The 27,262-nt window shown below is 41.5% G+C and overlaps 2 protein-coding genes across 10 annotated transcripts in view; one reads left to right on the plus strand and one right to left on the minus strand.

The window, feature by feature from the left end:
- Positions 1 to 27,262, minus strand: part of LOC107378932 (gastrula zinc finger protein XlCGF57.1) — a 63,217-nt gene that overhangs the window by 17,582 nt on the left and 18,373 nt on the right. The window contains exons 1-3 of one of the 5 annotated variants that reach the window (XM_070542972.1): positions 21,311 to 22,964; positions 17,922 to 18,034; positions 17,754 to 17,835 (exon numbers count right to left, since the gene is read on the minus strand). Coding sequence is in view for 1 of the 5 variants with exons in the window: in XM_070542973.1 (XP_070399074.1) it covers positions 6,730 to 7,914 (1,185 nt within the window). In the remaining 4 variants the exon portion in view is untranslated. Of the gene's footprint in view, positions 1 to 3,227; positions 8,020 to 17,753; positions 18,035 to 21,310; positions 22,965 to 27,262 lie in introns of those variants that run through there. The other 4 variants (XM_070542969.1, XM_070542971.1, XM_070542973.1 and 1 more) reach the window with 4 other exon arrangements.
- Positions 23,289 to 27,262, plus strand: part of LOC129165475 (uncharacterized) — a 32,341-nt gene continuing 28,367 nt past the window's right edge. For all 5 annotated transcript variants that reach the window (XM_070542991.1, XM_070542992.1, XM_070542994.1 and 2 more), the window contains exons 1-2: positions 23,289 to 23,390; positions 24,507 to 24,619. The gene's annotated coding sequence lies outside the window, so the exon portion shown is untranslated. The remainder of the gene's footprint in view (positions 23,391 to 24,506; positions 24,620 to 27,262) is intronic.

Consider the following 27,262-nt stretch of genomic DNA (forward strand, 5'->3'; position numbering starts at 1 on the left):
TAGGAGGCCAGATAAACAGGCCTATTTACACATTTTAACAGCCAACAGTGTTGCAGAACTGAACAATAGGACCTATTAGCAATGTAAATGTGGTTTTAAAAAGAAAAATAAATGTGGAAGGTTTATTTTTGTAGACTTAAATCTGATGTTGTAATATTACAACCGTGGGTCTCTGAGGTTTAACAAGTCTTCTTCCATTTTGTGTTGTTGTTTATCTCCCGTAGGGACGCTTTTTGGTTCTCGACTGGAAATGGGTGGCTTGCCAACTCCGGGCCGGGAGAGAGGTCCAACCTCAAGTGGAGGAGTTTAGGGTCTTGTTCACGAGTGAGGGTAGGAGGGATCGGGGGATCGACAGACGGATTGGTTCAGCGTCTGCAGTGATGCGGACGCTGAGCCGATCTGTCGTGGTGAAGAGGGAGCTGAGCCAGAAAGCCAGGCACTCGATTTACCAATCGATCTATGTCCCAATCCTCACCTATGGTCATGAGCTTTGGGTAATGACCGAAAGAACGAGATCGCGGATACAAGCGGCCGAAATGAGTTTCCTCCGTAGGGTGGCCGGGTTCAGCCTTAGAGATAGGGTGAGGAGCTCGGACATTTGGGAGGGACTCGGAAGAGAACCGCTGCACCTCCGGCTCGAAAGGAGTCAGTTGAGGTGGTTTGGGCATCTGGTCAGGATGCCTCCTGGACGCCTCCCTGGGGAGGTGTTTCGGGCATGTCCTGCCGGCAGGAGGCCCCCGGGTCGACCCAAGACACGTTGGAGAGGTTACATCTCCAATCTGGTCCGGGAACGCCTTGGGGTCCTGCCGGAGGAGCTGGTGGAGGTGGCCGGGGAGAGGACGGTCTGGAGCTTCCTAGTTGGGATGCTGCCCCCGCGACCCGGACCCGGATAAGCGGAGGAAGACGACTACGACGAGGGACGCTTTTTGTTGATAAAATGTTTGTTTTGTCAAATGTGATTTGGTGTACTGCTCCCTATTTTATTTTATTTTTTTTGCACTCACGTACCTGTGTTAGCCCTCCCAGGATCCCAGACCTGGTTGAGGTTGTAACAGAAGAACTTGTTTTATGCATTGTGTGTAAATAAACTCAAGTTTGGAGGAAGACATTGTCTCAGCCCATTGTTTGATCTAGCGTGATCACTCTCCGTACCTAAAATAATAACAGTCGTGGGGCTCTAGGTTCACACTTTTACCAAATTAATATGTAGTCAATTTGCTTTCTTTCGCTGAATTTCTACTTTGTTCTTGATGGTCGCACGTGTAGCATCATGAATGGCCTCATTTTGTGGGGCAAAGTTCACTCTTTCCAGCTGGGTCACAGCTGGGTCGAGCTGTAACTTCTATCCACAGATTAAACCACCAGGAGCCGAATAGTCTACAATAACACCGTCTTCAATCTGACTGTTTATCTGTTTGCTGTTCCATCACGAGATGAAGGGCCTTCAACTCTAATCAAATAATTTAATAAACTCTTTTATTATAAGGTTTACTATAATCATCATAAATGATCATCATGGTTCATTATAAATGTATTTTTAACTAATGAAATTACTTATTATTCTTTGGTTAATAATAATTATTATTTATGATAATCAGTAATGTGTGTTCAGTAACCAGAAGGTCTTTAGCACGTGTTTACACCTCATGCAGGACTCACTTCAAGGTAACTGCCTCACATGTCTTCCATAGTCATGCTTCCTGTCTCTGAGAGGGCGTGTTCTGAGGTTTTGTTAAAACCAAAGCTCCACAGCTTAAGTTCAGTTCTTGAACCAAGCTGATACTTCTTCGTGGCAACGAGAATATCCCAGAGGAGAAGGTCGGCCGCCTGACTCCTCACTGAGCGTTCTGTCACGCCGATAGAATAGCTCTGAATAAACGCACCTATAACCAGCTGACACTACGAGATTCCTTAAGAATCTGCCTGGATGCAAAGCCACATCTACCTGTGCACCTCACGGCAACTCTAGGACCAGAGAAAGTCGGTACCCTTGGTCATCTGCCGGACCTGAGTACCCCCGAGGCTGACAACATCCTCCAGACCTCCAGATCCACACAGAGGGTCGTCTGAACGGTGAGGTAGAACACAGATTGCGTCCGATGTTGTTCTCTCTAAGAAACCATCAGTTAGCTGCAAAACCAACGTTTCACCCAGAACGCGTTCTCCCTCTGAAAGAAAGCTTCTGAGATTTCATTCACGCATCCAAACCTCATCATTCCACTTAGTTTTCCATCCAGACACAGGGGTTGCTTTAATAACAAGTTTTAATATCAAAATTGTTGTTCAAATTTGTCATTTATAAATTTTTATTCATAAATTGTCTATTTTAAGTTGTCAGATTTGAAATTGTTAGTAATAAATTCTTAAATTTTTAAACCTGACTCTTCTTTGAATGAAACACAGAATGGTGTGCATTTTCAGTTATTGAATCAGCAAAGAACCTTATTAAGTCTTCTGTTAAATAAACTTTTGCTATTAATTTAAACATCTTAAATATTAATCCGTAGATTAAATATAAACCAAGCTCGTTGGTGTATGAACTTCTATCGATTATATTAATATCCTAGATGTTTATATATGATAGAAGCTTCATATGCTAACTTGTTTGTCTTTCTCAGAATCTAACAAAGCTGATAGCAACAGCGTTAGTTCTAGTATGTAGATTAACCCTACACACGTGTGAACCATGTGCACAAACACATTCAGTGCAAACACACACGTGCACACATGCAGTTAAATGTCTTAAATTAAATTGTGTGCTTTAATCTTATAGTACAAGCAGTAGAGTTGTTATCATCTGTAATATGTTTTAATGGTGGGCTGGTTTGATTAATATGTGTGATAGGCTGGGCGATCAACTGGTTGAGACACCAACCAGTCCTGCTACATCTACATACAAACAGTCCAAAGAACTGGGTGTGAGCGTAGCCTCTGTGTGGCCCTCCACATACGGCCCCTTGAACACCCAGATGGTCTGTTACACATACGTTTCTGGTTCTGATCAAGCGGCCAAGCAGTCAACAATATTTACATACAAACAGTCCCAAGTCAATATATACGTCTGTGGTACCAAGAACTGGGTGTGAGTGTAGCCTCTTCGTGGTCCCCCACAACATGATGAACACAGGCTTTAAAAACTCTGGACATCTCCTGTGATTTAGATTCATCATATATTTCCCCCAGTTTCAGCTGAGTGTCTCATTTAGTAACAAAACAGGATTGTGAACTCTCTCTCAAGTCAAGTTTATTATATAGCCCATTTCATACACAAAACGGTAGCCCAATGTGCTTCACATAGTTAAAACAATCACAAGTGAAATGAAATAGTTAAAATGTCACATCATGTTGTGTAAAATAAAATCAAAGAATATTGACACAGAACATAGCACACAAACATAAAAGCATATTAAGTACAATTATTGGTAGCACTTTCTTTTACAGTCCTCTAATTACTTAGTACTTACATGGTAATTACTTAGTAAGTTAGTGTATTATTGTTTCTGAGTTCTTAAATTGTTATTACTTTGTAACTCAGGTTCAATTCTAGTTTTTATCTTTATTAATCATTCCTAGTATATACTGCTTTACACAATAACTACACCAGGGTTTCCCTTACATAGGCGTAGCCGTGGCGGCCCGCCACGGCTGAAATCCCACCGCCACGCCTACAAGATCCCAAGTTTTATTTATTTATTTTTTTAGCTGTTTCACGAGGAAGCAGCGGGAACTACTATGTTGTCGCTTGTGATGACAGCCGGCAGGCAGCAAGGAGGAGCAGGCAGGGCAGGGTGAAGTTACAGCATAAAGGTAGCAGTGGATATAATGCTTTTTGGTTTACATGTTTCAATAGCATTAAGATAAATGAGCGTTGACGATCTTGACAGGGTTTCCTCTCCCCACCAGGATAAGCATCACTTATTCATGTAAAATGTATTTATTTTTTCATGTCTGACTTTAACTGCATCTAATACTGTATTACGGCGTGAGCGCAACAGCGACAACTTAAGATCGATGTGTGAGCAGCCTGAGAGGTCGGGTGTTTTCATCTGAACCCTTAAAACCTCCAGCAGGCTACGCTGCACTATTGATGTGTTATCGCACGGCGCTAACAACTTAGCGACGTGACATGTCTCGGAGAAAGCGTAAAAACACGTTGAACGCTTCTTCTGAAGCGGGAAAATAACACCTCTTCAAGCAGAGCACGACGTCGCCTCAGCTCGTTCACGGCCGAGCCGGACTGAGCTCGATAACATTGACCCAGCACAGCCACTGGGTCGTTGGAGCTGCCCCATGACTGCCTGATGGAAAACCAGCGGGTTTCATCAGACTCGTAAAGTTTGTTTTTGCTGGGGACCCCCTGTATCTTACCGCTCCCTCCTGCAGTCTTCCCCTATTAACATTTAAAATGATTCTGTAAATTCCGTGTATCAATAGAAAAAATCTCTGCCTCTGCCAGCTGCAGTAAATGTAGTCTCCAAATAATAAATAAGAGGTGCATTCATCTGTGTATCTCCTTTGATCCGCATTAGTGATATTCTCAGCACCAGAACAGTGAAGCAAAGAAACAGATTCCTGAGTTTGTTATAATTTTATTTATTAGGTGCATCTATCCTGTTCTATTTTTCTCTGAAATCAAATCAGATCAGTGCTTCTATAGGTTGTCTCCACTCTGCACTAGAAAATTTTACTTTATTTAGAGACGTGTGGAGAAAAAACCTACAAGATGCAAAAAAAAGGATAAACCTCCAACCTTCATAATGTCAGCAATAAACGCAGCAAAACTTAACTTTCATGACCAAAAAAAAAAACCATAAAAATTATTCAGTACATCAGGAGAGCAGGAACAAGTCTTATTTCTGATTTTACATTTTTTACTTCAATTCAAACTATTTAGACTTTTGTGTTTTCATCACATTTAGCTTGTATTTTATTTAACATATTGTTGGGTATTTTTATAATTGTACCTTTTTGAGGCCTAAAAGATGCCCATTTTGTGTCATTAACACTTCATGAATCTCTTGTGTTTGCCAACTGTGGCTGTTTATGAAAGGTTGAGCAGAGAAGCTTGTTTGCAGTCAAGGATGTTGATTGTAGATTTCCAAGGAAACCTCTGTACCTCTGTAACCTGAGAAGGCCCGCCTTCTCCTCCATCCTTTGTGAATAAAGCCCCTGGGAAACTGAGATTTGGGAGTGACGGGGGAAAAGCCCCGGAGGAGGTTTTTCCCCGCGTTACCTCTCCATTATTTTGGGGACTCAGGGTAAAATGTCTTCCTTGTTGTCATGTGTGTTGATTTTAGGTTTCAGGGTTATGGAGAATAAATATCACTTAATATTTAATTACCTAACATTTGGTGGAGATGCCGGGGCATGCAGAGCTGGTGACCTGAAGGCTTTCCCCAGGACCAGAGGGGGGGGGGGGCTGGTTAGCACCATGAAGGGGTTTCTGCGCCCAGCTCTCGCATGACGATTTATGGACATTACAAATAATCTCTCTCTCACTCTGTGTGTGTCGTCCTTTAAGGTAATATGGGATGAATCTAAAATTACCTATCACATATCATCAGCTTTACAGGTTAGCTGTTCCTGTGTGCTTAAAAAGTTATGTTACTAACCTTCTAAAAAATGATTAAATCATTCACATGAAGTAGATTTGTTATTCATTATCTGAAAGTATCCGATAAGTTTAAAAAACTAAATATGTTTTGTTTAATTTGGTTTTCAGAATGTCAATGGTTTACTTATACTTTTCATATATATATACTGATGTACTGAAATACAGAGAAATCAACTTGTGAGTACAGTGCATGTTAATATAGTAAGTATAGCATGTTTAACATAAGCACATTCACACATGGAAATTGTCAATGTAAATAAATGACATGGCAGTAACCCCCAAATTCCACTAGCTCCGCTCCGCTCCGACACGAACGCCGGAGCAAAATCGGTCCCGTTGTAGTCAATCAGAGCAATTCCACTACTGCGGCCGTGCTCCGGCAGTGCGGCGCCGTGCGCCGCCCTCTGTTCCGGCAAAAATAGAATCGATCCCATTTTTGCCGGACGCCGGAGCACCTCCGCAGTAAATGGACAGAAATCACAACCACCCAACAGGAAAAGGAGCAAGCACAACTTCCTTTTTTCACAATAAATCGATAAACAAAAGGCGTTTTTTGTTTCCTATGCACAGGTTTAACAACTTTTAACAACTATCAATGGCGGCTGAAGTTTAAATGCACAAAAGTAAGCCAGAAATACAGTTTCCACTATCAAAGTAGTCACACTTTGTTGATCCAAACACTGCTGATCTCTCAACACAAATGATGGGCAGATTAAACAGTTCATGCCGATGCTTCTCCCACACAACGAGTGTTTGGATCTAACTTCCGTGTTTATTGCTCGGACTGTATCGCAAGATCTCGAAAATCCCGAGCATGCTTGTTTGCCCACCTCAGGTCTCCGCACCGGAGCGGAGCCGTTGTAGAGCGGGTACAAGAAAAATTGAGTTCGGAAGCGAGCGGCTGCGGAAGGCGGGGGCGGACCGGAGCGGAGGTAGTGGAATTTGGGGGTAACTCTGCTGTACTTTCATTGTGTAAAAGTAGCTCACGGGCCAAAAAACGTTGGAGACCCCTGCAATAGATGGTTCAGCCCTAGTGGATGCTTAGATGATTGTTTAAAGTTTTCTTTCAGCTAAATCTTCGTCCACAGAGCTCACAAGCAAAAGGCTTCTGTCCTTTATGGACTCTTCTGTGACCGTTTAAACTGATCTTTTGGGTGAATCTTTTCCACCGAACTCACAGGTGAAAAGCCAGTGTGGACTCTCATGTGACTGTTTAAATTTGTCTTTTGGCTAAATCTTTTTACACAGAGCTCACAGGCGAAAGGCTTCTCCCCAGTGTGGACTCTTATGTGACTGTTTAAATTTGTCTTTTGGCTAAATCTTTTTACACAGAGCTCACAGGCGAAAGGCTTCTCCCCAGTGTGGACTCTCATGTGACTGTTTAAAGTTGACTTTAAGCTAAATTTCTTTCCACAAAGCTCACAAGGAAAGGGCTTCTCTCCTGTGTGGACTTTCATGTGTGTGTTTAAATGTATCTTTTGGCTGAATCTCATTCCACAGAGCTCACAAGGAAAGGGCTTATCTCCTGTGTGGACTCTCATGTGACTGTTTAAAGTTGTCTTTTGGCTGAATCTCGTTCCACAGAGCTCACAAGGAAAGGGCTTATCTCCTGTGTGGACTCTCATGTGACTGTTTAAATGTTTCTTTTGGCTAAATCTCGTTCCACAGAGCTCACAAGGAAAGGGCTTAACTCCTGTGTGGACTCTCATGTGACTGTTTAAATGTGTCTTTTGGCTAAATCTCGTTCCACAGTGCTCACAAGGAAAGGGCTTATCTCCTGTGTGGACTTTCATGTGTTTGGTTAAGTTTGTCTTTCGGCTAAATCTCGTTCCACAGAGCTCACAAGCAAAAGGCTTCTCTCCTGTGTGGACGCTCATGTGACTGTTTAAAGTTGTCTTATGGCTAAATCTCGTTCCACAGAGCTCACAAGGAAAGGGATTATCTCCTGTGTGGACTCTCATGTGTGTGGTTAAGTTTGTCTTTTGGCTAAATCTCGTTCCACAGAGCTCACAAGCAAAAGGCTTCTCTCCTGTGTGGACTCTCATGTGACTGTTTAAAGTTGCCTTATGGCTAAATCTCGTTCCACAGAGCTTACAAGGAAAGGGCTTCTCTCCTGTGTGGATGCTCATGTGTGTGGTTAAATCAGTCTTTTGGTTAAACCTTTGTCCACAGTGCTCACAGGCAAAATGTTTCTGCTTTGTCTGGATTCTCGTGTGTTTGTTTAAATGTGTTTTTTGGCTAAAGGACTGAAACCTGGCAGCATCAGTCTCCTTATTCAAATGGAGATGCTCTCCCTCCATATTAGACCAGAGTTTCTCCTGTTCCTCCTTTTTGGTGGAGAAAATCTAGGTGCTGGTGGTTGACACGAGCACTCTGTTCTTCTGAAGCTTCTTATTGTTGAAAATCTGTAGGAAACACAGAAACATATTATGTGAATGACAGACAGCTGTAACTGTGTTTTCACACATAACAGTTGTATTATTTCTTTAAACTGACAGTAGAATGAAACGTATTTACAACTGGAAACTGAACTTTGAGCCTCTATAAATCATATGAGCCTCAACCCTCAGGCTTCACTTTAATTTTCATACAAGAGTCATTAGAGGACAAAAACGTCCGCTTGTAAAAGTGGCTATAAAAAATGTATACATTAATGTTTTTTTTTACTTTTCATAGATCTGTTGAACAACTTCAGCCCTGCTCAAACATAAGGAAAATTCAATCATTTTGAGGCTTTTAACCCCTGAAATGCCAGTTTGAATACAAAAGTCATTGATGTAAATTATGAAGAAAAAAAAAGAAGGAAAAAACAGCACCGAGTTATTTTCTAAAAAACAGGTAACGAAACCGTTTCTGTGTTTTAAAAAGAACGACAGCATGGAATTAGCCTTGGACATGTCAAGAGTCTAGTAAAATATCACATGTTATGCTTTTTTAGTTTTTGTGTAGCAGCAGATTTAAAATTTACCACCCTCTTGTGCCTGTTATGGACAAAAACGTCCCATTGACTTCAATGCAAACCACAGTTTTTGATCCTGTATTATCTGCAGCAAATATTCATGCTTTCTGTGATGAAATGGTTTCATTTTGGACAAAAGTAGTCAAATTTATGATTTTTACTGTTCACCACCAAATTCAGTCATTTCTTCATATGTTGCCCAGGCGAGAAAGTTTACACATTTCTATAGATCTTCTGCTGTTTTTACTGAAGTCAGAAGCTCAGCATGTAAACAAAACACAGTTTCACTCTCCTACTGAACATCAAAGAGTAGAAAACAAAAACAATATGTTTATGCACCTGGCTGGAGCTCAGGCACATCCAAACTCTTTGTAGTTCAGTTTGTTATGAAAGGGCAGAAGTGTGAATGCATGCATGTGAAGTGACTCCTTGGAGCTCTTCGGTCATCTCCAAAATGACACGTTTTCCCTGGCCGACCTCTGCAGCCTCACCAGCAGCTTTCCCTGTGTTAACCTGACACTTGCAGGCATAGGAAGTGGCAACATCAGCAGTGATCCAGAGTTTCAATCCGTACTTTGCTGGTTTACTTGGCATATGTTGGCGAAACTTGCACCTGCCTCTGAAAGGGACAAGCTGCTCATCAGCACACACATCTTACCCAGTGTTGAAAAGCATTTGGAGGCGATGGGTCCACATGTCCCAAATCGAGCGGATAGGGGCCAGCTTGTCCTGCCTGAGACGGGAAGGCCTGTTCAGCTCATCATCAAACCGGAGGGTGGAGTTGATCATCTTGAATTTGGTGTGACTCATGGTGGCCAGGAAGATTGCACGTCCACGGTGGTCATCCCAAAGGCTGCAGGTGGATTCCCCTTTGGACTGGTACACACCAGCCAAAATCAGGAGCCCAATGTATGCTCTCACTGCGATGTCATCAATATCCCACCAGGTCTTCACCGCACGTCTTCCATTTAGATTTGTCATGTTGACGATGATTTCAGTCATTTCTGGAGTAAATAATAAATCAAAGGAGGACACTAGGGCTGCAACTAACGATTATTTTTCATAATCGATTAATCTGTCGATTATTTTTTTCGATTAATCGGTTTGTTATTGTTTAGCTATTTAACCTATACAAGTGATGAATACATTTCAGTTAAGAAAAAGAAAAACATAAGAGAATTGTGCAGTTGACTGCAATCTATTTTATTGCACATGAACACAGTCAGCAGTGAAAAATGAGCTAAACTGTGCAAAATATCAGTCCAGAATCATTTTTTGGGATGAAAATATAAGAGGTAAATTCCATAAAAAATAATGAATCTAGAATAGAGTTTGTAAGTGGTATGAATTGCTGGGGGGTGAGTGTCTTGTTCCCCATGTAGTTGTCCATCGTTGCTTGTTTTTTTCTTCATAAGAAACACAAATTGACTGACATAAGTACACATATAAAATAAAGCAGCACACACACACACTACAACACTAAATCAATATTATATTATTTGAATTAATTAACAATATAAAGTGATCATAGATTTTGATAAAAATGTGTTGTGAGGCGTTTTACAGCGTTAAGACAGTAAAACAGCCTTTTAATAGTAAAAGAATGACTTTCTGAATTTCTCCTGTATTTAAAAATTGAAAGCGTTCAACTATGCCGCGTTATTTTCACCTGGACACAGCTCGTCTGTATATTTTTCTCCGCGGAGTTGTCCTTTTTTGAATGAGGAACACAGTTATGGGTTTGTGCAGTTTTTCTCTTAACGAGAACATTCTTATAAACAGACGTGCTAAATTTGGCAAGCGCATGATTCACAACACGGAGATTCATGATTGCATCTAGTCAATCAGAAGTAGAACAACGTAGACTGACGTGGCAAAAAAAAAACATGTTTAACATCCACTATAAGGAACTCAGCTAAAACACTAAGTCCCAAATTTGATCTGCGTGTAGTGATGGACCACTATATTTAGCTTGTTTATTTTCTGTTACTTACCGGGCTGGCTCCTCCTCTGCTGCATCAGCCCCCACATGTTTTCGTCTTAAATGTTCACTTAGGGACGTCGTGCTTCCGTGCCATGCTAGATGGTTTTTGCATATTTTGCAGGTCACCCGTCTTTTCATGGCATCTAGAGTGAAGTGCTCCCATACTTGTGAGGTTTTTGTCCGGGATTTCTCTTCAGTTTTGTCGCTTCTATTTTTCTTCCGTATTTCTTGTTCCGCCATCTCTCACAGCAAGATGAGCATCAGTAACGTGTTACGCCATGAAAACCGAGGGCACTTATTGGCTCGTTTCTTCTTCTACGGCTCCACTGGTAGATCAGTGGCTCATTACTGCCACACACTGGAGGCAAATTGAACAGATTGTAACCGATGTCAGATTGTGGTAAAAAATAGACTTTATGCGGTAAAATGTGATTATTAAACAACTAATCGATGACTAAAAAAAGTTGTTAACTATTTTAATAATCAATTATAATCGATTAAATCGATTAGTTGTTTCAGCTCTAGAGGATACCACATCGTAAATGTGTGTGATGGTGTAATGTGTTGGCCCAGGATTCAAACATCTTGCAGCAGGAACATAGTGGGAAGTTTCGGCGTTAGTAGGAAACCAGACTTGCCCACTTTTAGAAATCCATCCTGGAATCAAAAACTGTGGTTTGCATTAAAGTCAATGGGACGTTTTTGTCCTCTAATGGCTCGAGTGTATAGTCAATTTTAAATCTGTTGCTATGTAAAAACTATAAATGCAAAAAATTCTAAAGTTTAGATATTTCATAACATAATCAAGACTGATTTGTACTAAACACCCCAAGCAAAAAAATGTCTTTTCTAGAAAATAACTAAGTTTTAGTGTTTTTTTTTTTCATGAATCGGGGTGATGTGGGTGTGTTTGGAGGACTTGGTCAGAAGCTGAGCACAGGCGTTCTGAACCACCTGTAGACGGTTCAGGGAGGTTCTGCTCAGACACGTGAAAAGAGAGTTACAGTAGTCTAAGCGTGAGGAGATGAAGGTGTGGAGAACTGTCTCAAGTTCAGAGCGGGACAGAATGGGACTCAGCTGTAAGGGAAAAATGAGGTTCTTACATTTTAATTAATGAGCCGTAAGGCGTGGGATTCCATAGGAAATATGAAATCCGCCTCATGGATCGGGGTTGGTTAAACCAGATCGGGTCTTTTTAATGCAGAGATCATGTAACCGTTATGTATTCACTCAGAGACAACAGAATAGAACGAGTCAAGTTTAAAAGTTAAGAAATTTTATTACTAACAATTAAACTAGGCTTATTTAAGAACTAAGTGTATAGTGCGACTAAAAATGGATGAGGCGGTGAATGGATGACGTGTCATGTAAATCAGAACCAGCAAATCCGAAGAAGCGATTAGTTCTGACGGGAACTGAAGATGTTGGTTTGGAATAAGCTGGGGTTCGTTTCAGAACTGCATGAGACACCATTAAGCCACGCCTACCTGCCTGGTGGAAGTCCTCTGTGAGATCAGGAATGTCGAGGTCCACCCGGACCCTCTCTGGTAGCAGAGCTGGTAGCAGAGCCGCGGTTCCGACCAGACCCGTCTCGAGATACTGCCGGCACACGACTCTTGTCTTGGCGTCTGTTCAGACCCGGCCTGGGTCAGTGGAGCTCTTATTCTGAAAGGAGCTGTTGTCGTTGCTTGTTGTTATAGCGACTGGATTTTCTCAGCTTGTCGTGGTTCTTTCGGTTGAAGAGTTAAAAGTTCAGGATTGGCCACTCCGTCACTTTGCTCTGGAACGCTTTGAACTGCATTAGAGCTGACGTGGCATCTGTTTTATACCTCGGATGTTTTGGTTTATTGTTGAATGAAAATTACCAAACACCGTCAGAAGCACGCCTCCGTCAGATCTGTAAGATTCTGATTGGATCAGTGAAAAAATGTGTCAAGTCCTTTTAACACTACGTGAAATGAGTCCTGTTGAACCATTTAAAGTTACATTACTTCATTTCTAAGATCATAATAAAATAATTAATATTTTAATTTCACAGGTCGGTCACATCTTGTTATATTAACTAACACTTTGATGGATTAGCTTTATTAAAATAGAGTTCTTTGATTAATCAAAAGGAAAGAATTCATTCTTCTTTCTTCTGTCTTCATGCTGGAATGTAAACAGTTTAGAAACGACTGTATGACCTTCAGGCTGTTTCAGACACACTGACACTGTGTCAAAAGGAAACAGCTGTTAGGGTAGAAATGGCTCCTTCAGCACTTTACACAGCTTAGCAACGTTCCTGAGATGGAAGAAGGAAGAGCCAACAAGAGAACTGGCATGAGAATCCAGGGTGACAGCTGGGTCAAAGGTCACGCCAAGATTCCTGACAGAGGGTTTGGTGTGAGAAGCAAGCTGACCAAGAGAGTCTCTGACTTTGGGAACCAGCTTCTCTGGGGCACAGATGAAGATCTCAGTCTTATCTTCATTCAGCTGTAGAAAGCTCCCACCATCCAGGTTTTAATGGAGTCTAAGCAGGAGAGTAACAGCTGCAGCGTAGACATCTCATGGGGCTTAAAGGAGATGTACAGTTGGATGTCATCCGTGTGAAGACGCTAGGAGACTCCTTTAAATGAGCTCAGCAGGTGCTGTAAAGGAAGCAGATAGAGCAGGGCCGTGCAGAGACCTTTGAAGGGGCGGGTGCTCAAAGTTAAAAAAGGGGCACATATACAGGGTTTTCCTGTATTCAAATTTGCGTGGCGGCCGCCTCCAGCTATTTTTGTGCCGCCCCAGCCTGATTTCACTCTGCCCCCAGCTATATGGATGTTACTGTAACTGCAGTTGCAGCGTTGCGCCACTACAGGGCGCTGTACCAGCAGCGGTGCACCGAAAAGCGCTAAAACCGCTGCAGAAAAAGATCAAAATTTGCTTTTCTCGCTAGTTGGTACATACCTATGGTTGGTGCTATTAACGTCCTGATTTTCCCCCAGCTCTTCCATATCGGAGCAGGGCTGTAACTGTCTGTGCGTGTCTGTCTATTTTTAAACGTAGCACGGGTGAAACATCTTTGAATTACTATTTTCCCCAGAACTTTGTTGAACAAAAGTAAGTTACGTGTAAGAAAATGCTTTTTACTGGCGCACAGTGTTGTCATCTGGATGCAGTGGAGGAAAATAAAGGAACCAACAAAGGCACAAAGGCAGAACCGGTCCAAACTGGGATCAAAACACGCAGATTAGCTAATGCTAAAGCTAACAGGTAGCAGTCTCGCGATCAAGTGGCGCACAGAAAAATATATGATGATGATGATCGTAAAACTAAGAAAGACTAAACTCTAAAAGCGGATGAAAAGTCCCCACCATCCTGTTTATTCTGCATCCTGCAGCACTACGGATCAGAACCGCTGCAGATACGGGTCACATTACAGCTACAAGTCTACGGCAAGCCGTTGTAGTATACAGGTGCTGGCCAGTAAATTAGAATATCATCAAAAGGTTGAAAATATTTCAGTAATTCCATTCAAAACGTGAAACTTGTACATTATATTCATGCAATGCACACAGACCAATGTATTTCCGATGTTTATTACGTTTAATTTTGATATTTATAGGTGACAACCAATGAAAACATCAAATCTGGTATCTCAGAAAATTAGAATATTCTAAAGGCCAATGAAAAAATGTTTGTTTCTCTAATGTTGGCCAACTGAAAAGAATGAACATGAAAAGAATGTGCATGTATAGCACTCAATACTTAGTCGGGGCTCCTTTTGCCTCAATAACTGCAGTAATGCGGCGTGGCATGGACTCGATCAGTCTGTGGCACTGCTCAGGTGTTATGAGAGCCCAGGTTGCTCTGATAGTCGTCTTCAGCTCCTCTGCATTGTTGGGTCTAGCGTATTGCATCCTCCGCTTCACAATACCCCATAGATTTTCTATGGGGTTAAGGTCAGGCGAGTTTGCTGGCCAATCAAGGACAGGGATACCATGGTCCTTGAACCAGGTGCTGGTGGTTTTGGCACTGTGTGCAGGTGCCAAGTCCTGTTGAAAGGTGAAGTCTGCATCCCCATAAAGTTGGTCAGCAGCAGGAAGCATGAAGTGCTCTAAAACTTCCTGGTAGACGGCTGCATTGACCCTGGACCTCAGGAAACAGAGTGGGCCAACACCGGCAGATGACATGGCACCCCACACCATCACTGACGGTGGAAACTTTACACTGGACCTCATGCAACGTGGATTCTGTGCTTCTCCGCTCTTCCTCCAGACTCTGGGTCCTTGATTTCCAAAGGAAATGCAGAACTTGCTTTCATCAGAAAACATAACTTTGGACCACTCAGCATCAGTCCAGTCCTTTTTGTCCTTGGCCCAGGCGAGACGCTTCTTGCGCTGTTTCTTGTTCAAGAGTGGCTTGACACACGGAATGCGACACCTGAATCCCATGTCTTTCATGAGTCTCCTCGTGGTGGTTCTTGAAGCGCTGACTCCAGCTGCAGTCCACTCTTTGTGGATCTCCCCCACATTTTTGAATGGGTTTGTCGTCACAATTCTCTGCAGGGTGCGGTTATCCCTAGAGCTTGTACACTTTTTTCTACCACATTTTTTCCGTCCCTTCGCCTGTCTGTTAATGTGCTTGGACACAGAGCTCTGCGAACAGCCAGCTTCTTTAGCAATCACCTTTTGTGTCTTGCCCTCCTTGTGCAAGGTGTCAATGATTGTCTTTTGGACAGCTGTTAAGTCAGAAGTCTTCCCCATGATTGTGGTGCCTTCAAAACAAGACTGAGGGACCTTTTAAAGGCCTTTGCAGGTGTTTTGAGTAAATCAGCTGATTAGAGTGGCAGCAGGTGTCTTCTATATTCAGCCTTTTCAGAATATTCTAATTTTTTGAGATACCAAATTTGGAGTTTTCATTAGTTGTCACTTATGAATATCAAATTTAAATGTAATGAACATTGGAAATACATTGGTCTGTGTGCATTGCATGAATATAATGTACAAGTTTCACGTTTTGAATGGAATTACTGAAATATTTTCAACCTTTTGATGATATTCTAATTTACTGGCCAGCACCTGTATAATTCACAAACGCTTCTATCTTTGAACATAATTTGAACTGGATTATTGCTAACCCGTACATAATAGACATGCCACCATTACATTGTTAGCAGCAGAAATTAAATGTTATTACCATTTCCAACACAAGTGCATGTTAATGAAATGCATTATATTTTACTGCATATATTTATGTGTTATTATGACTAAGATGAGTGTTATTAATACAAACCTAAAATGTTACTGAAATGTAGGTCAAATATATAAAAATATTTTAACTATAAATATCAGATGGGAAAAAGGAACTAAACACCAATCTGATGCATATTATTGAGCCTTTCATAATAAGAGTCTGTTATTTCAGCCTGATCATTTTGTTGTTTTATTTCATATTTTTTAGCAGCAAACCAGTTTTGTTTCACTTGAAACGTTGTCAAATGGAATATTCTATTAATCGCCAGAAGCTTAGATTAGAACACTCCAATTCAATTCAATTTTATTTATATAGCGCCAAATCACGACAAGAGTCATCTCAAGGCACTTCACAAATTCACTGAGCTGCATGCTGACTTAGCGACTGCTCTCTGGAGTCACATGTGGAGGCTGTAGTAAGCATTTTGTTTTTGTCTTTAGCGCTGCAGACCATTTATTGCAGCATGGATATTAGGGCTGCTCGATTATGGCAAAAATAATAATCACGATTATGGTGACTGAAATTGAGATCACGATTATTTAGGACGATTTTTCAATTTATGTTGATTTTATTTGTTTTTATTCAGTCATAAAATTGCTCAGGGCACAATCAGGACAAAAATAAACAAGATGATCACTAAAATAACTCCTGATTCCCAGTATAAAAAGACCAATATACTTATAGCTCATAGTTTATGACCCAAGGACTATAGACCTTGGTTTAACTCATTTAAGTCTAACCAGTACAGACCCAAATACTAATATCTTGCAAATACTGACAACAAGAATTATACAGTGGCATTTATAACAAATAAATATAAATAAATTGATGTTCACAAAATGCTGCATAATACGTATTTAGTCGTGTCAAGGTGCTGTAGGAGAGTGCACTAGCACTGTGTCCTCAGAGAGATTCGTTATTATTAATCAGCGTGAGAAACTTATTTCTACCTTATAAACTATTTATTTACAAGTCCATCAGTTAATGTAATTGTCCCAACCACAGCTGCACCCCCCACCCCCCAACCTGGTCTCACAGCAATTGGGGCAAGCTGCACGTGTGTTTAGCGTGCCGCACGCGCACATTTAGCCGTTTTTAGTGGCTCAGGAGTCCGCAGGTGCAGTGTGTGTGTCACTCACTCTGGTTAATCCAACAAGGAGCCGGCTCCGAGAGCTGTCTTTAGCGACTGACACATCACTACATCATTCCCTTTCCTAATGTCCTGAAGAACGGTCCGCAGCGCAGGCGGAGTGTTTAGCTAACCTGCAGGAAATGTCGACGACAGTTATCCAGAAAGTAGCTAAGGGTTACCAGAGATGTTTCTGAGGTGTTCGCTAGGTACTTTTAGGATTAAAAAGTCAAGAAGGGGGTCTGAGAAGCTGTTAGAAATAGCGTCAAAGTCGCCAAGTTGGCAACACTGTGGAGGAGCGCTTCATTTGCAACTCAGGGCAGCGCAAGTGGGAGGAGCAAATAATCGGCTTGTTTTGTTTTTTATAATCGTTCAAAACTCAGATCGTAATCGTGATTAAAATTCGATTAATTGAGCAGCCCTAACGGATATACTGAATAGTTTCACAACTTTTAAATCAAAAAGATAATCAGTCCATCGCCATTCTCCTTCCCGGCACCTCCGTTCTGCTGACTCCAACCTCCTTTCCCCTTTCAGAACAAAACATGGCACCATGGGGGATCGAGCCTTTGCAGCCGCTGCCCCCACACTTTGGAACTCTCTCCCACTAAACATCAGGAACGCCGTCTCTCTTTCTACTTTTAAGTCACTGCTTAAAACCCACTTCTTTAAATTGGCCTTCTCTTAAGATCAACCCAGCATCCCCCAGTCTGTTTACTATGTTTCATGTTGTTTTATTATGTGTTTATTGCATTTTTTGTGAAGCCTGACTGACCTAAAAAGTGCTAGACAAGTTTAATGTATTATTATTATTATTATTATTATTATTATTATTATCACTTACAACCGCAGAAGGCAAAGTGTGTCTCCACTCCCTGTTCAGCCATTTTCCTGCACCAGATCTGGCGTTTACAGATGTTTCACACCTGTGTGAATAACACAGCTGTCTAAGAGAAAAACCACTTCTCCAACTCATTTACTTATTTACATATCTGAAAGGTGGCAGCCCTACCTGTGTCCATGCTGCCCAGGTCCAGGTGGTGAAGAACACACGATGAATCAGTCCCAGCTGATGGATGATCCTGAAGTGGTAGCAGGTTTTCTTTAGCCGTGTTTAGCTAACAGCTGCAATAGAAACAAAGCAGGAGAGCTGATTAAGATGCTGCTTCAGAACAACGCAGGAGATTAAAGATCCAACGCTTTGGTTCTGATCAGCTGAGGACAGATCCAGTCTGGAAAAGAGGACCTTTGCTCACCAGAGTTCACAGACTTCTCTTCTATTCTTCCAGCTACAGACTAAATTGAAGATGGATGCTCTACAAAAATACTAACAACGGCTTCTCCTGTTTAGTTCTGTCTGGTGGCTCACTAAAAGTCAAATCCAGCATGGCAGCATCTCATGGAGCCAACAAGGAAAGCAAGGTGTGATATCAGCAGAGGGCTGGAAGCTGAAAAGGTCAAGAACAACACAACCTGAGGGTTCCTCGTCTCCAGCTGAGCCAAGAGCACTAAAGGGTTTCGTTTAGAGTTTACATGAAGAAGTAGTGAGTTTATTTATTTATTTATTCTTTATTTAACCAGGAAGGTCCCATTGAGATCACAAACCTTACTTTCAAGGGAGTCCTGGCCAAGAGGCAGCTCCACGGACGTGTAATGTACATGAAAACACAGGAATCCCAGCTAAATGAACTTTAGGTGTGTTTTAGCAGAATGCTATTGTGTTCTCAGTATTATTATTGATTACTAAGTCATTATATTATACATTTACTCAGTAGAATGTGTCTTTCTAAAGTTGTATTTATTTTTATTTACATGTAAACAGCGCCGGCGCTCCGCACACGCACACCACGCACAGCGTGTAGGGCACCACGCCAGGGGAGGGGCACCAAATGCAAGCTTGTGAAAAAATAATATGTATTTGATAAAGACAAATTTCAATTAGAAGATGTGCAAAGCAAGTTAACAGCATGTTTACAGAGAGAAAACAATACAAAAAGGAAAGGAGATGGACCGTGTCGCCCCCCACCCCCCCCCGCAGACACCTGCGGAGGATGCCGCGGGCACAGTCATGGCTCAGAAAAGGCTGCAGGAGTCTGGGGCAGTAAAGAGACAAAAGAAAAACAGCGGGATGATGCTGTTGGTTCGATTGCAGATAAGACAAGTATTTTAATGGAAATTCTTAATTTTTTTATCTTTTTCTAATTTTAAACACGGGTGTGGTGAAGTTCAGAGGGTCGTTTGACCTAGCTTAAATTCGGACTTTTTACTGCTGTTAATTAATCTGTTTTTGGTCAAATTTTACCGAGTTTGGTAAGCATGCTGCTTTTCAGGACTTTTATTTGGTGTTTTTTGCACTCTGCTTCCGTACATTTAACATTTTGACTCTATCTGCGTGGTTTGGGCAGATTTCGTTCTCTGCTTCTCCAGTCTGTTAAAAGTATAATGCGCCACTCTGTCCCGCAGCCTCCCGTCCGCCTACCGGGCGTTCGTTAGTAGCTGAGTGAGAGAGGCTGAGAGGGAGAGAAACTCAGAGAAGCTTTAGAGCTTTTTTACTGCTGGAGAAAAAAACGTAGCAAGTCATCATCTTCCTAAATGCAGTTATTCTCTTCTGAATCAGCACTTCTTTAAAGAAGAAGAAATAGTTAAATGCAACAAAGGGAAATCAGTCTGTTCATGTGACTTGTATCAACAAATAAGTCTGAACAGTGTTAAAGGTTGTTCATCTAAAAATACACCTGGAAGAGTTTGAAGATTATTTTGTTTAAATAAGTTCATCTTAAAACATCTTTCTCAAGTAAAATAAAGTTTCCTCTGTGAGGTCAGATAGGCCCATCTGTGCCGTTTTGAAACAGAAATAAACAAATGAATCATATTTGTCCACCCAAATACTTAAATATCACAACAACAGGAAGGACAAAAACACCGTCAAGGTAAAGTAAGAAGTGTTATTTTTAAATAAGCAGCTGTTTGTGATTAATCATGATTTAACTGTGGACATGATTTATATCATTATTAAATATCCTATGTGGCCTATAGGCTATGTAACTGAGATTTAATATGAAAAATTAGATAAACCTATTTTCAAATTAGGTATTTGCTCTATGTTGATTTATATTTCATAAACATTTACGGGCCAAGAGGAACATCAGCTGCTGATGGTATAATTTAAAGAAAAAAGTCCATTATGCTAACCTCCTCCCTTCTTATTCAGAATTTTCTAGTTGTGTATAAAATGTGTATATTGTGCCTCTCTAGTTCTTAATAAAGGTTAAATAGTTTTGAGTTTAGTCATGTCACATGCCAGTGATTTATAAGCCAATATTAACCTATAAATAATCTATTGCAGTATTTTTACCATGGTTTAAAACTTTTATCTTATTATAGAATGAATATGACAAATGATCTTTTTGTGTCTGAATGCAGACTCAATGAACAAGTACATTCAAGGAGGAGCTCACGCCAAAAGTTCAGATCAGCCCTCCACCAGCAGTTCAAGAGCTCAAGATCAGTTGTCAGCCATCACGTCTGAACCTTCTACAACATCACCCAGCCCTGACCAGGAATAACAAAGTAAAGCACACCTACAGACCGAGCACAGCCCACAGCCAGCACTTCTGAAGGCAGAGTGAGTCCTGGATCTGAAAATGCATCTGAAAATAACATTGGAGAAACACATGTGCCACAACCGGTGCTTGTGGTGTGTGGACCTGTTACATAGTTCTAAATAATAACAATATGGAGTTCCTGTGTTGTGTATGTTATATTTTGTAAATATCAATCCTACTTTTTGGAAACAATAAGCAGTTTGTGCATACAAGAGAATTAAAGAGAATTTAAGGCGAAGAGCTTGCACATACTGTGTTATTGTGTTGTTTTTTCTGCTGGGGGGGGGGGGGGGCACCACGATGCCTTTGTGCTTAGGGCACCAAAAGAGCTAGCAACGGCCCTGCATGTAAATATGCATCCCTGAAAAACATCTGCTTAACGAATGCTCTGAAACATCAGCTGGCATTTCTTTTTAGCCTGTTTTGTCTATTTAATACTTGCTACTTGGTTCATTTTCATGCTGAATGCTGTTGAGTAAACTTCTGTCTGTAGCAAGGAGCTGCTGTTGTGTGTGTGTGTGTCTGTGTGTGAGCGTGCACGCGCCTGTTCTATGGATCTCTTTATTAAAACTATTTAACGGTAATAAAATAGTTTGTTGATTTTAAACAGGGAAACCCCCACTCGCGATTTAGCGATAGCATAATGCTAACTCCATTAGGCCGCTAGCGTGCTTTCCCTCACAAAGAAACGGTGTCCACTCACCAAGTGAACTGCTCCACTCACTAAAGACGGTAAATGTTCCAGATCCAACTACGTTACTGACTGTACTACCGACTACTGACTACCAAAACTCACCAAGTCCACCGAGTTATCTCAGAACAGCACAGCTTCTAGGTCGTGTCTCGATGGCTTCCAAAGTTGAACCGTTCAAAAGAACTCATGGTTCAACAGAAAGATAAGAGTTGAAAGGGGAGAATCCCACTTCCTCTTTTCAAAATAAAATACGTTTCAAAATAAAACAATGCGAGGAGATGGAGGGCTAGGCAGATTTCACCCAATATAAGCGTTTTATCCAGATTCAGCAGCTGAAAGGATGATCAAGTATTTGATTGCTCACAAGAAAATACCTTCCGATCTTCCAAAACACTGATCACCAGCAGCAGAGACGCCAAGATTCTCATGGATTCCCCACACATCTCATTCCATCTGAGACTACATGCACACAATGTGGACAGAACACTCTTGTTGGTCCTCAGCTGATAACTGCAACTGCTAAAATAGTGACTCATAATGGTGTAGTTAAAGGTTTGCAATTTTCAGTGCTTTGATTAGAAATATAGTTAACTGTAGTTTCCATCATTCCAGCTCTAGGATGTAATTGTAACATGTTTTTTTTATCCTTTTAGGTACATCGACATACAGGAAAGTTTGCCCTAACTGTGACATGGTGTAGCGATCAAGACTGGCAAGATGGCGTCCACAACTGTGATGATCATTTGCTACTGTCAATACATTTTTGCCTTGTGTTGAGGAATGCACTGCAGGTTAGTTCATGCTTTTACTTATTAGTTATGTAAAAAGTAAAGTTCATATTTATTAAATTTAAATTAAACGTTGACACATTTGTCCAAAAATAACTAAAATATTCTAATTGTGTTCTCATATTTCTGCAGACTCAAGTGCACTCAAATGTGTTTTTTTGTATTGTTGAAAAGAACTGCTGCTGTTTTGATTTTTTTAAACAATATCCTGTTGTTCCTCTGTTTGAGAATAAAGTTTCTTGAAAAATTGGTTGAAGTTTATATAAAAATGAGTCAAATGAACTTAATAAAAAATCAAATTACAAGTAAAACTCAAAACATGAGAATATAGTGAAAAAGTTTATTTATTTCAGTAATAAGACTCATTCCATACAAAGCCAGATATTTCAGCCTTTATTTGTTATAATTGTAATAATTATGGCTTACAGATGATGAAAACCCTGCATTCAAAAATTCAGACAATTAGAATATTACATTAAAAAAATCCAACACTGCTTTTAAATAGAAAATTGTCAGACATAAGTACTTTGCAATTGGTTTTGCTTTTACTTAAATAAATTAATGTGCAACATTCTAATTTTTGGAGTTTCACATGTTTTTAGAAATTATATTGAAATGAAACTAAAATCCATAAAAGTCATTTTCAGCAGCTGTTCAACAGAGCCATCCTTTTGGAAGTTATTCTTTTTGCTAAAATGGAAAGTTTTCTCCACACATTTACCCAATTTTTTCATTAGGTTACATGATAAAACAACAAAAAAATTAAATCAGGACAACTCATTTCATTTTGAGACACAGGTGACACTTAGGAGAGCTGATGTTACATCTTTGGAGGAATTAGGTTTAAATATCAGTTTTAAATACCATGAATAGTCTCATCAAACTCAAATGGTTACAGTTTCATACAAATAGTATAAAACTAGGCCATTTGTAAAAATCATCCTCATGAGATTTCGAATGACATTGGCGTTTAAAAAATACCACACTGATTTAAAAAAATTAAAGTGATGTGAAAAGTGTGAAGAATCAGTCATTCTTTGATGAAGATTATTGAAAATTATAGTTTTAAATGATTGTTGACTGTGTCATGTTTAGTACAACGACGTACAAAAATATTGTAATAAACATTAACTATTAATGAATCAGAAATATAGAAATTACGATAGTTTACCTAGATTTATATATTGTTTCATGAACAGTTTGAATAAAGATTTTTCCAAAACGGTAGCTCGACATTAGCGCCCCCTTGAGTTCCGGAAAGCAATGGCACCGTTTCCATATATGGTATTGTTGTGCCCACTCCGCGCCTCGTGCTACAACTAAGCTGTAGCCAACTGTAGTTGCCGAGACACGACCTAGAAGCTGTGCAGTTCTGAGATAACTCGGTGGACTTGGTGAGTTTTGGTAGTCAGTAGTCGGTAGTACAGTCAGTAACGTAGTTGGATCTGGAACATTTACCGTCTTTAGTGAGTGGAGCAGTTCACTTGGTGAGTGGACACCGTTTCTTTGTGAGGGAAAGCACGCTAGCGGCCTAATGGAGTTAGCATCATGCTATCGCTAAATCGCGAGTGGGGTTTTCCCTGTTTAAAATCAACAAACTATTTTATTACCGTTAAAAAGTTTTAATTAAGAGATCCATAGAACAGACACACAAACACACAACAGCAGCTCCTTGCTACAGACAGAAGTTTACTCAACAGCATTCAGCATGAAAATGAACCAAGTAGCAAGTATTAAATAGACAAAACAGGCTAAAAAGAAATGCCAGCTGATGTTTCAGAGCATTCGTTAAGCAGATGTTTTTCAGGGATGCATATTTACATGTAAATAAAAATAAATACAACTTTAGAAAGACACATTCTACTGAGTAAATGTATAATATAATGACTTAGTAATCAATAATAATACTGAAAACACAATAGCATTCTGCTAAAACACACCTAAAGTTCATTTAGCTGGGATTCCTGTGTTTTCATGTACATTAAACGTCCGTGGAGCTGCCTCTTGGCCAGGACTCCCTTGAAAGTAAGGTTTGTGATCTCAATGGGACCTTCCTGGTTAAATAAAGAATAAATAAATAAATAAACTCACTGCTTCTTCATGTAAACTCTAAACGAAACCCTTTAGTGCTCTTGGCTCAGCTGGAGACGAGGAACCCTCAGGTTGTGTTGTTCTTTACCTTTTCAGCTTCCAGCCCTCTGCTGATATCACACCTTGCTTTCCTTGTTGGCTCCATGAGATGCTGCCATGCTGGATTTGACTTTTAGTGAGCCACCAGACAGAACTAAACAGGAGAAACCGTTGTTAGTATTTTTGTAGAGCATCCATCTTCTATTTAGTCTGTAGCTGGAAGAACAGAAGAGAACTCTGTGAACTCTGGTGAGCAAAGGTCCTCTTTTCCAGACTGGATCTGTCCTCAGCTGATCAGAACCAAAGCGTTGGATCTTTAATCTCCTGCGTTGTTCTGAAGCAGCATCTTAATCAGCTCTCCTGCTTTGTTTCTATTGCAGCTGTTAGCTAAACACGGCTAAAGAAAACCTGCTACCACTTCAGGATCATCCATCAGCTGGGACTGATTCATCGTGTGTTCTTCACCACCTGGACCTGGACAGCATGGACACAGGTACTGGTGGATGAATGACTAGCTGTTGTTACAGGACCAGAGCGTTTCCAGAGCGGGATTTGCCGCAGCTCCCTGGGGAGGATTTTGGCATTTATAGTAGTAAAGCTGAAGCTAGAATAAACTGCCATCAGGCACCTCTCAAACCAAGACAGGATATAGGGAGGTCGCTGGGCGCCCCCCGCATGTGACGTACAGGGTCGTGTGATCAGCGTCAGATGGAAGACACGTCAGACTGATGAAATTTCTTTTTCAGAACCTTTAGCTTTGATGTGACCTGCTTTTTGTCCCGCTTGATGCCCCGCTCAGCCGGTGTTTTCAGCACTGTCTAACAGCTGGCTTTCTCTCACCGTCCCCGTAACCCCGGCTTTTCACAGCAGCCGTCAGCAGCACGTTACTGCAGCAGCACGTCATAGCTGCTGATAGGAACGGCTGTGGTCAACAGAACCTTTTCCACAGGAGCCGTCAGCAGCGCGAGTCGGCCGCGTCTCAGGAGCAGCATGTCGCGGCCTTTACGCGCCGGTTCTATTTTCTACGCGCGACGCCTCTGAAACGGGTCAAGTTCGACATTTTTGGGGAAGGAAAGACAGGAAATCGTATGCGGAAATGGAGAGAAGCTCCCGAGATTTTCAGAATAAAGAACGTACTGCCTTCCGGTCGCTTTACTTTAAAAAAGGTTACTAACTGTGCGGCCCTGTGAGAAGTTATCACCTAGCTAGCGGTCTCCTTTGTTTTTCAGGTCCGTATTGGTGATTATAAAACGGACAGAATATAAAAACACAAACATTTTGGAGCCATGTTGTAGTTTTCTCCTGCTTGTTGTTGTGTTTACTGACGAAGTCACTCGTGTGACTTCGTGCCCTGTCGGTGACAGCTGCTCCTCTGCTGCGTCGCGTCTCGTGGGAAGGGCCAAGCAGCAGCTAGACGTGCTGCTGCAGTAACGTGCTGCTGACGGCTCCCGTGGAAACCCGGGGTAAAAAGACATAGCATAGCATAGTTTATTTATATAGCACATTTAAAACGTAGCATGGGAGTTGCCCAAAGTGCTGCACAGGCTAAAACAAAACCCAACCATTCGAAAGAACTAAAACAGAGGATAAAAATCCCAATCAAGAGCAGATAAAATTCATTTCAATTCAAGTTTATTTATATAGCGCCAAATCACGACAAGAGTCGTCTCAAGGCACTTCACATAATAAACATTCCAATTCACACTTCATTAAGCCAATCAGAAATAATGTGTCCTATATAAGGAACCCAGCAAATTGCTGTAAAGTCACTGACTAGTGTCCGTGACTTTACAGCAATCCTCATACTAAGCAAGCATGCAGCGACAGTGGAGAGGAAAACTCCCTTTTAACAGGAAGAAACCTCCAGAGAATCCTGGCTCAGTATAAGCAGCCATCCTCCACGACTCACTGGGGATCGAGAAGATAGAAAACACACACACACGCACACACACACACACACACACACACACACACACACACGTCGATAGTTATATTGTGATGTCTTAGTAAATATTCTATTTGGTGAGATAAACTTTATTGTATTTATCCTAGTGAATCTATAATTAAATGGATAAACTAGAGCCCCCTTCAGACAGGCCATGAAAAACGGAAATGTTCCGGAATCTGTCCGTAAGACCTTTCTGTCTGAATACAAACATCCGGATAACGTGTTCCGGAATTTAACCGGACGAAGCCCCTAGTAACAGGTCCGGACTTGTTACGGACAGGGTGGCTGCTTCAGACTGGTGAGGTAAAGTTCCGGACAAGAGGGAGGGGGAGGGGACCGGGGGACGCTGTGCGCGCCTAGATAGCCCGCTGCTGTAGCATGCGGCGAACCATGGCAGCTCGCCTCCTACGGTACCGTCTAGACGCGCGACGGAGCGCATCACACCGCTTCAGTGATTCCTTTAACCATTGAGCTTCATCATCCAGGTCTCTTATGCGTCTTCGTGTGCGCAGAATTATGCTTAAGCGCCTCGTGATTTTTATCTTGAGAGGCGCTATAGAAATGATGTTTTCTTCTTCTTCTTCTTAAGCTTGGTTTATGCTTGACGCATTCACTTTCCGCGCGGTGATGCGGCTCGCGGCTGGAACGCGCTTCACAACTCGCAGCGTTTATGGTTTGTGCGGCTCGTCTCTGCGGTGAGCCAATATTCTCCCAAACTGTATGGGGCAGCATGGAGCTCTACAGCATGCATCCAACACTACACCATAGTAGAAGTAGAAATTACTGTTTACAACACGGCATTTCAGCATTTTTAACAGCGTTCTCGTCTTTTCCGACAGTGCGAGCTATTTCTCTCCAAGAATTATTAACTACATGTTGACCACGGTGATCTCTGAGAGCTGAATCATATAAATGTCTGTATTTACGAACCTCTGCCGTGCCGGTCCGCCATGTTTTTCCGCGTCCGACCGTCCGCGTGGTTAGAAATTTTCCGAGGTGCGCGTTGCGGAAATCTTGGGCCGTGCGGAGACGCGGTGGAGGGGCGTGGTTGTTAAAATGACGCAAAATGACGCAACTTTTCCGCGCCGAGCCGTGCGGACCTCGCGGACGCGTCAAGCATAAACCAACCTTTAACATGAGTCCGATTCTCTCTCCCCCCACCACCCCCCCGCCGCCGTCAGACATCTG

Source organism: Nothobranchius furzeri, chromosome 12 (genome assembly GCF_043380555.1).
Source record: "Nothobranchius furzeri strain GRZ-AD chromosome 12, NfurGRZ-RIMD1, whole genome shotgun sequence".
Taxonomy (NCBI): Eukaryota; Metazoa; Chordata; class Actinopteri; order Cyprinodontiformes; family Nothobranchiidae; genus Nothobranchius; species Nothobranchius furzeri.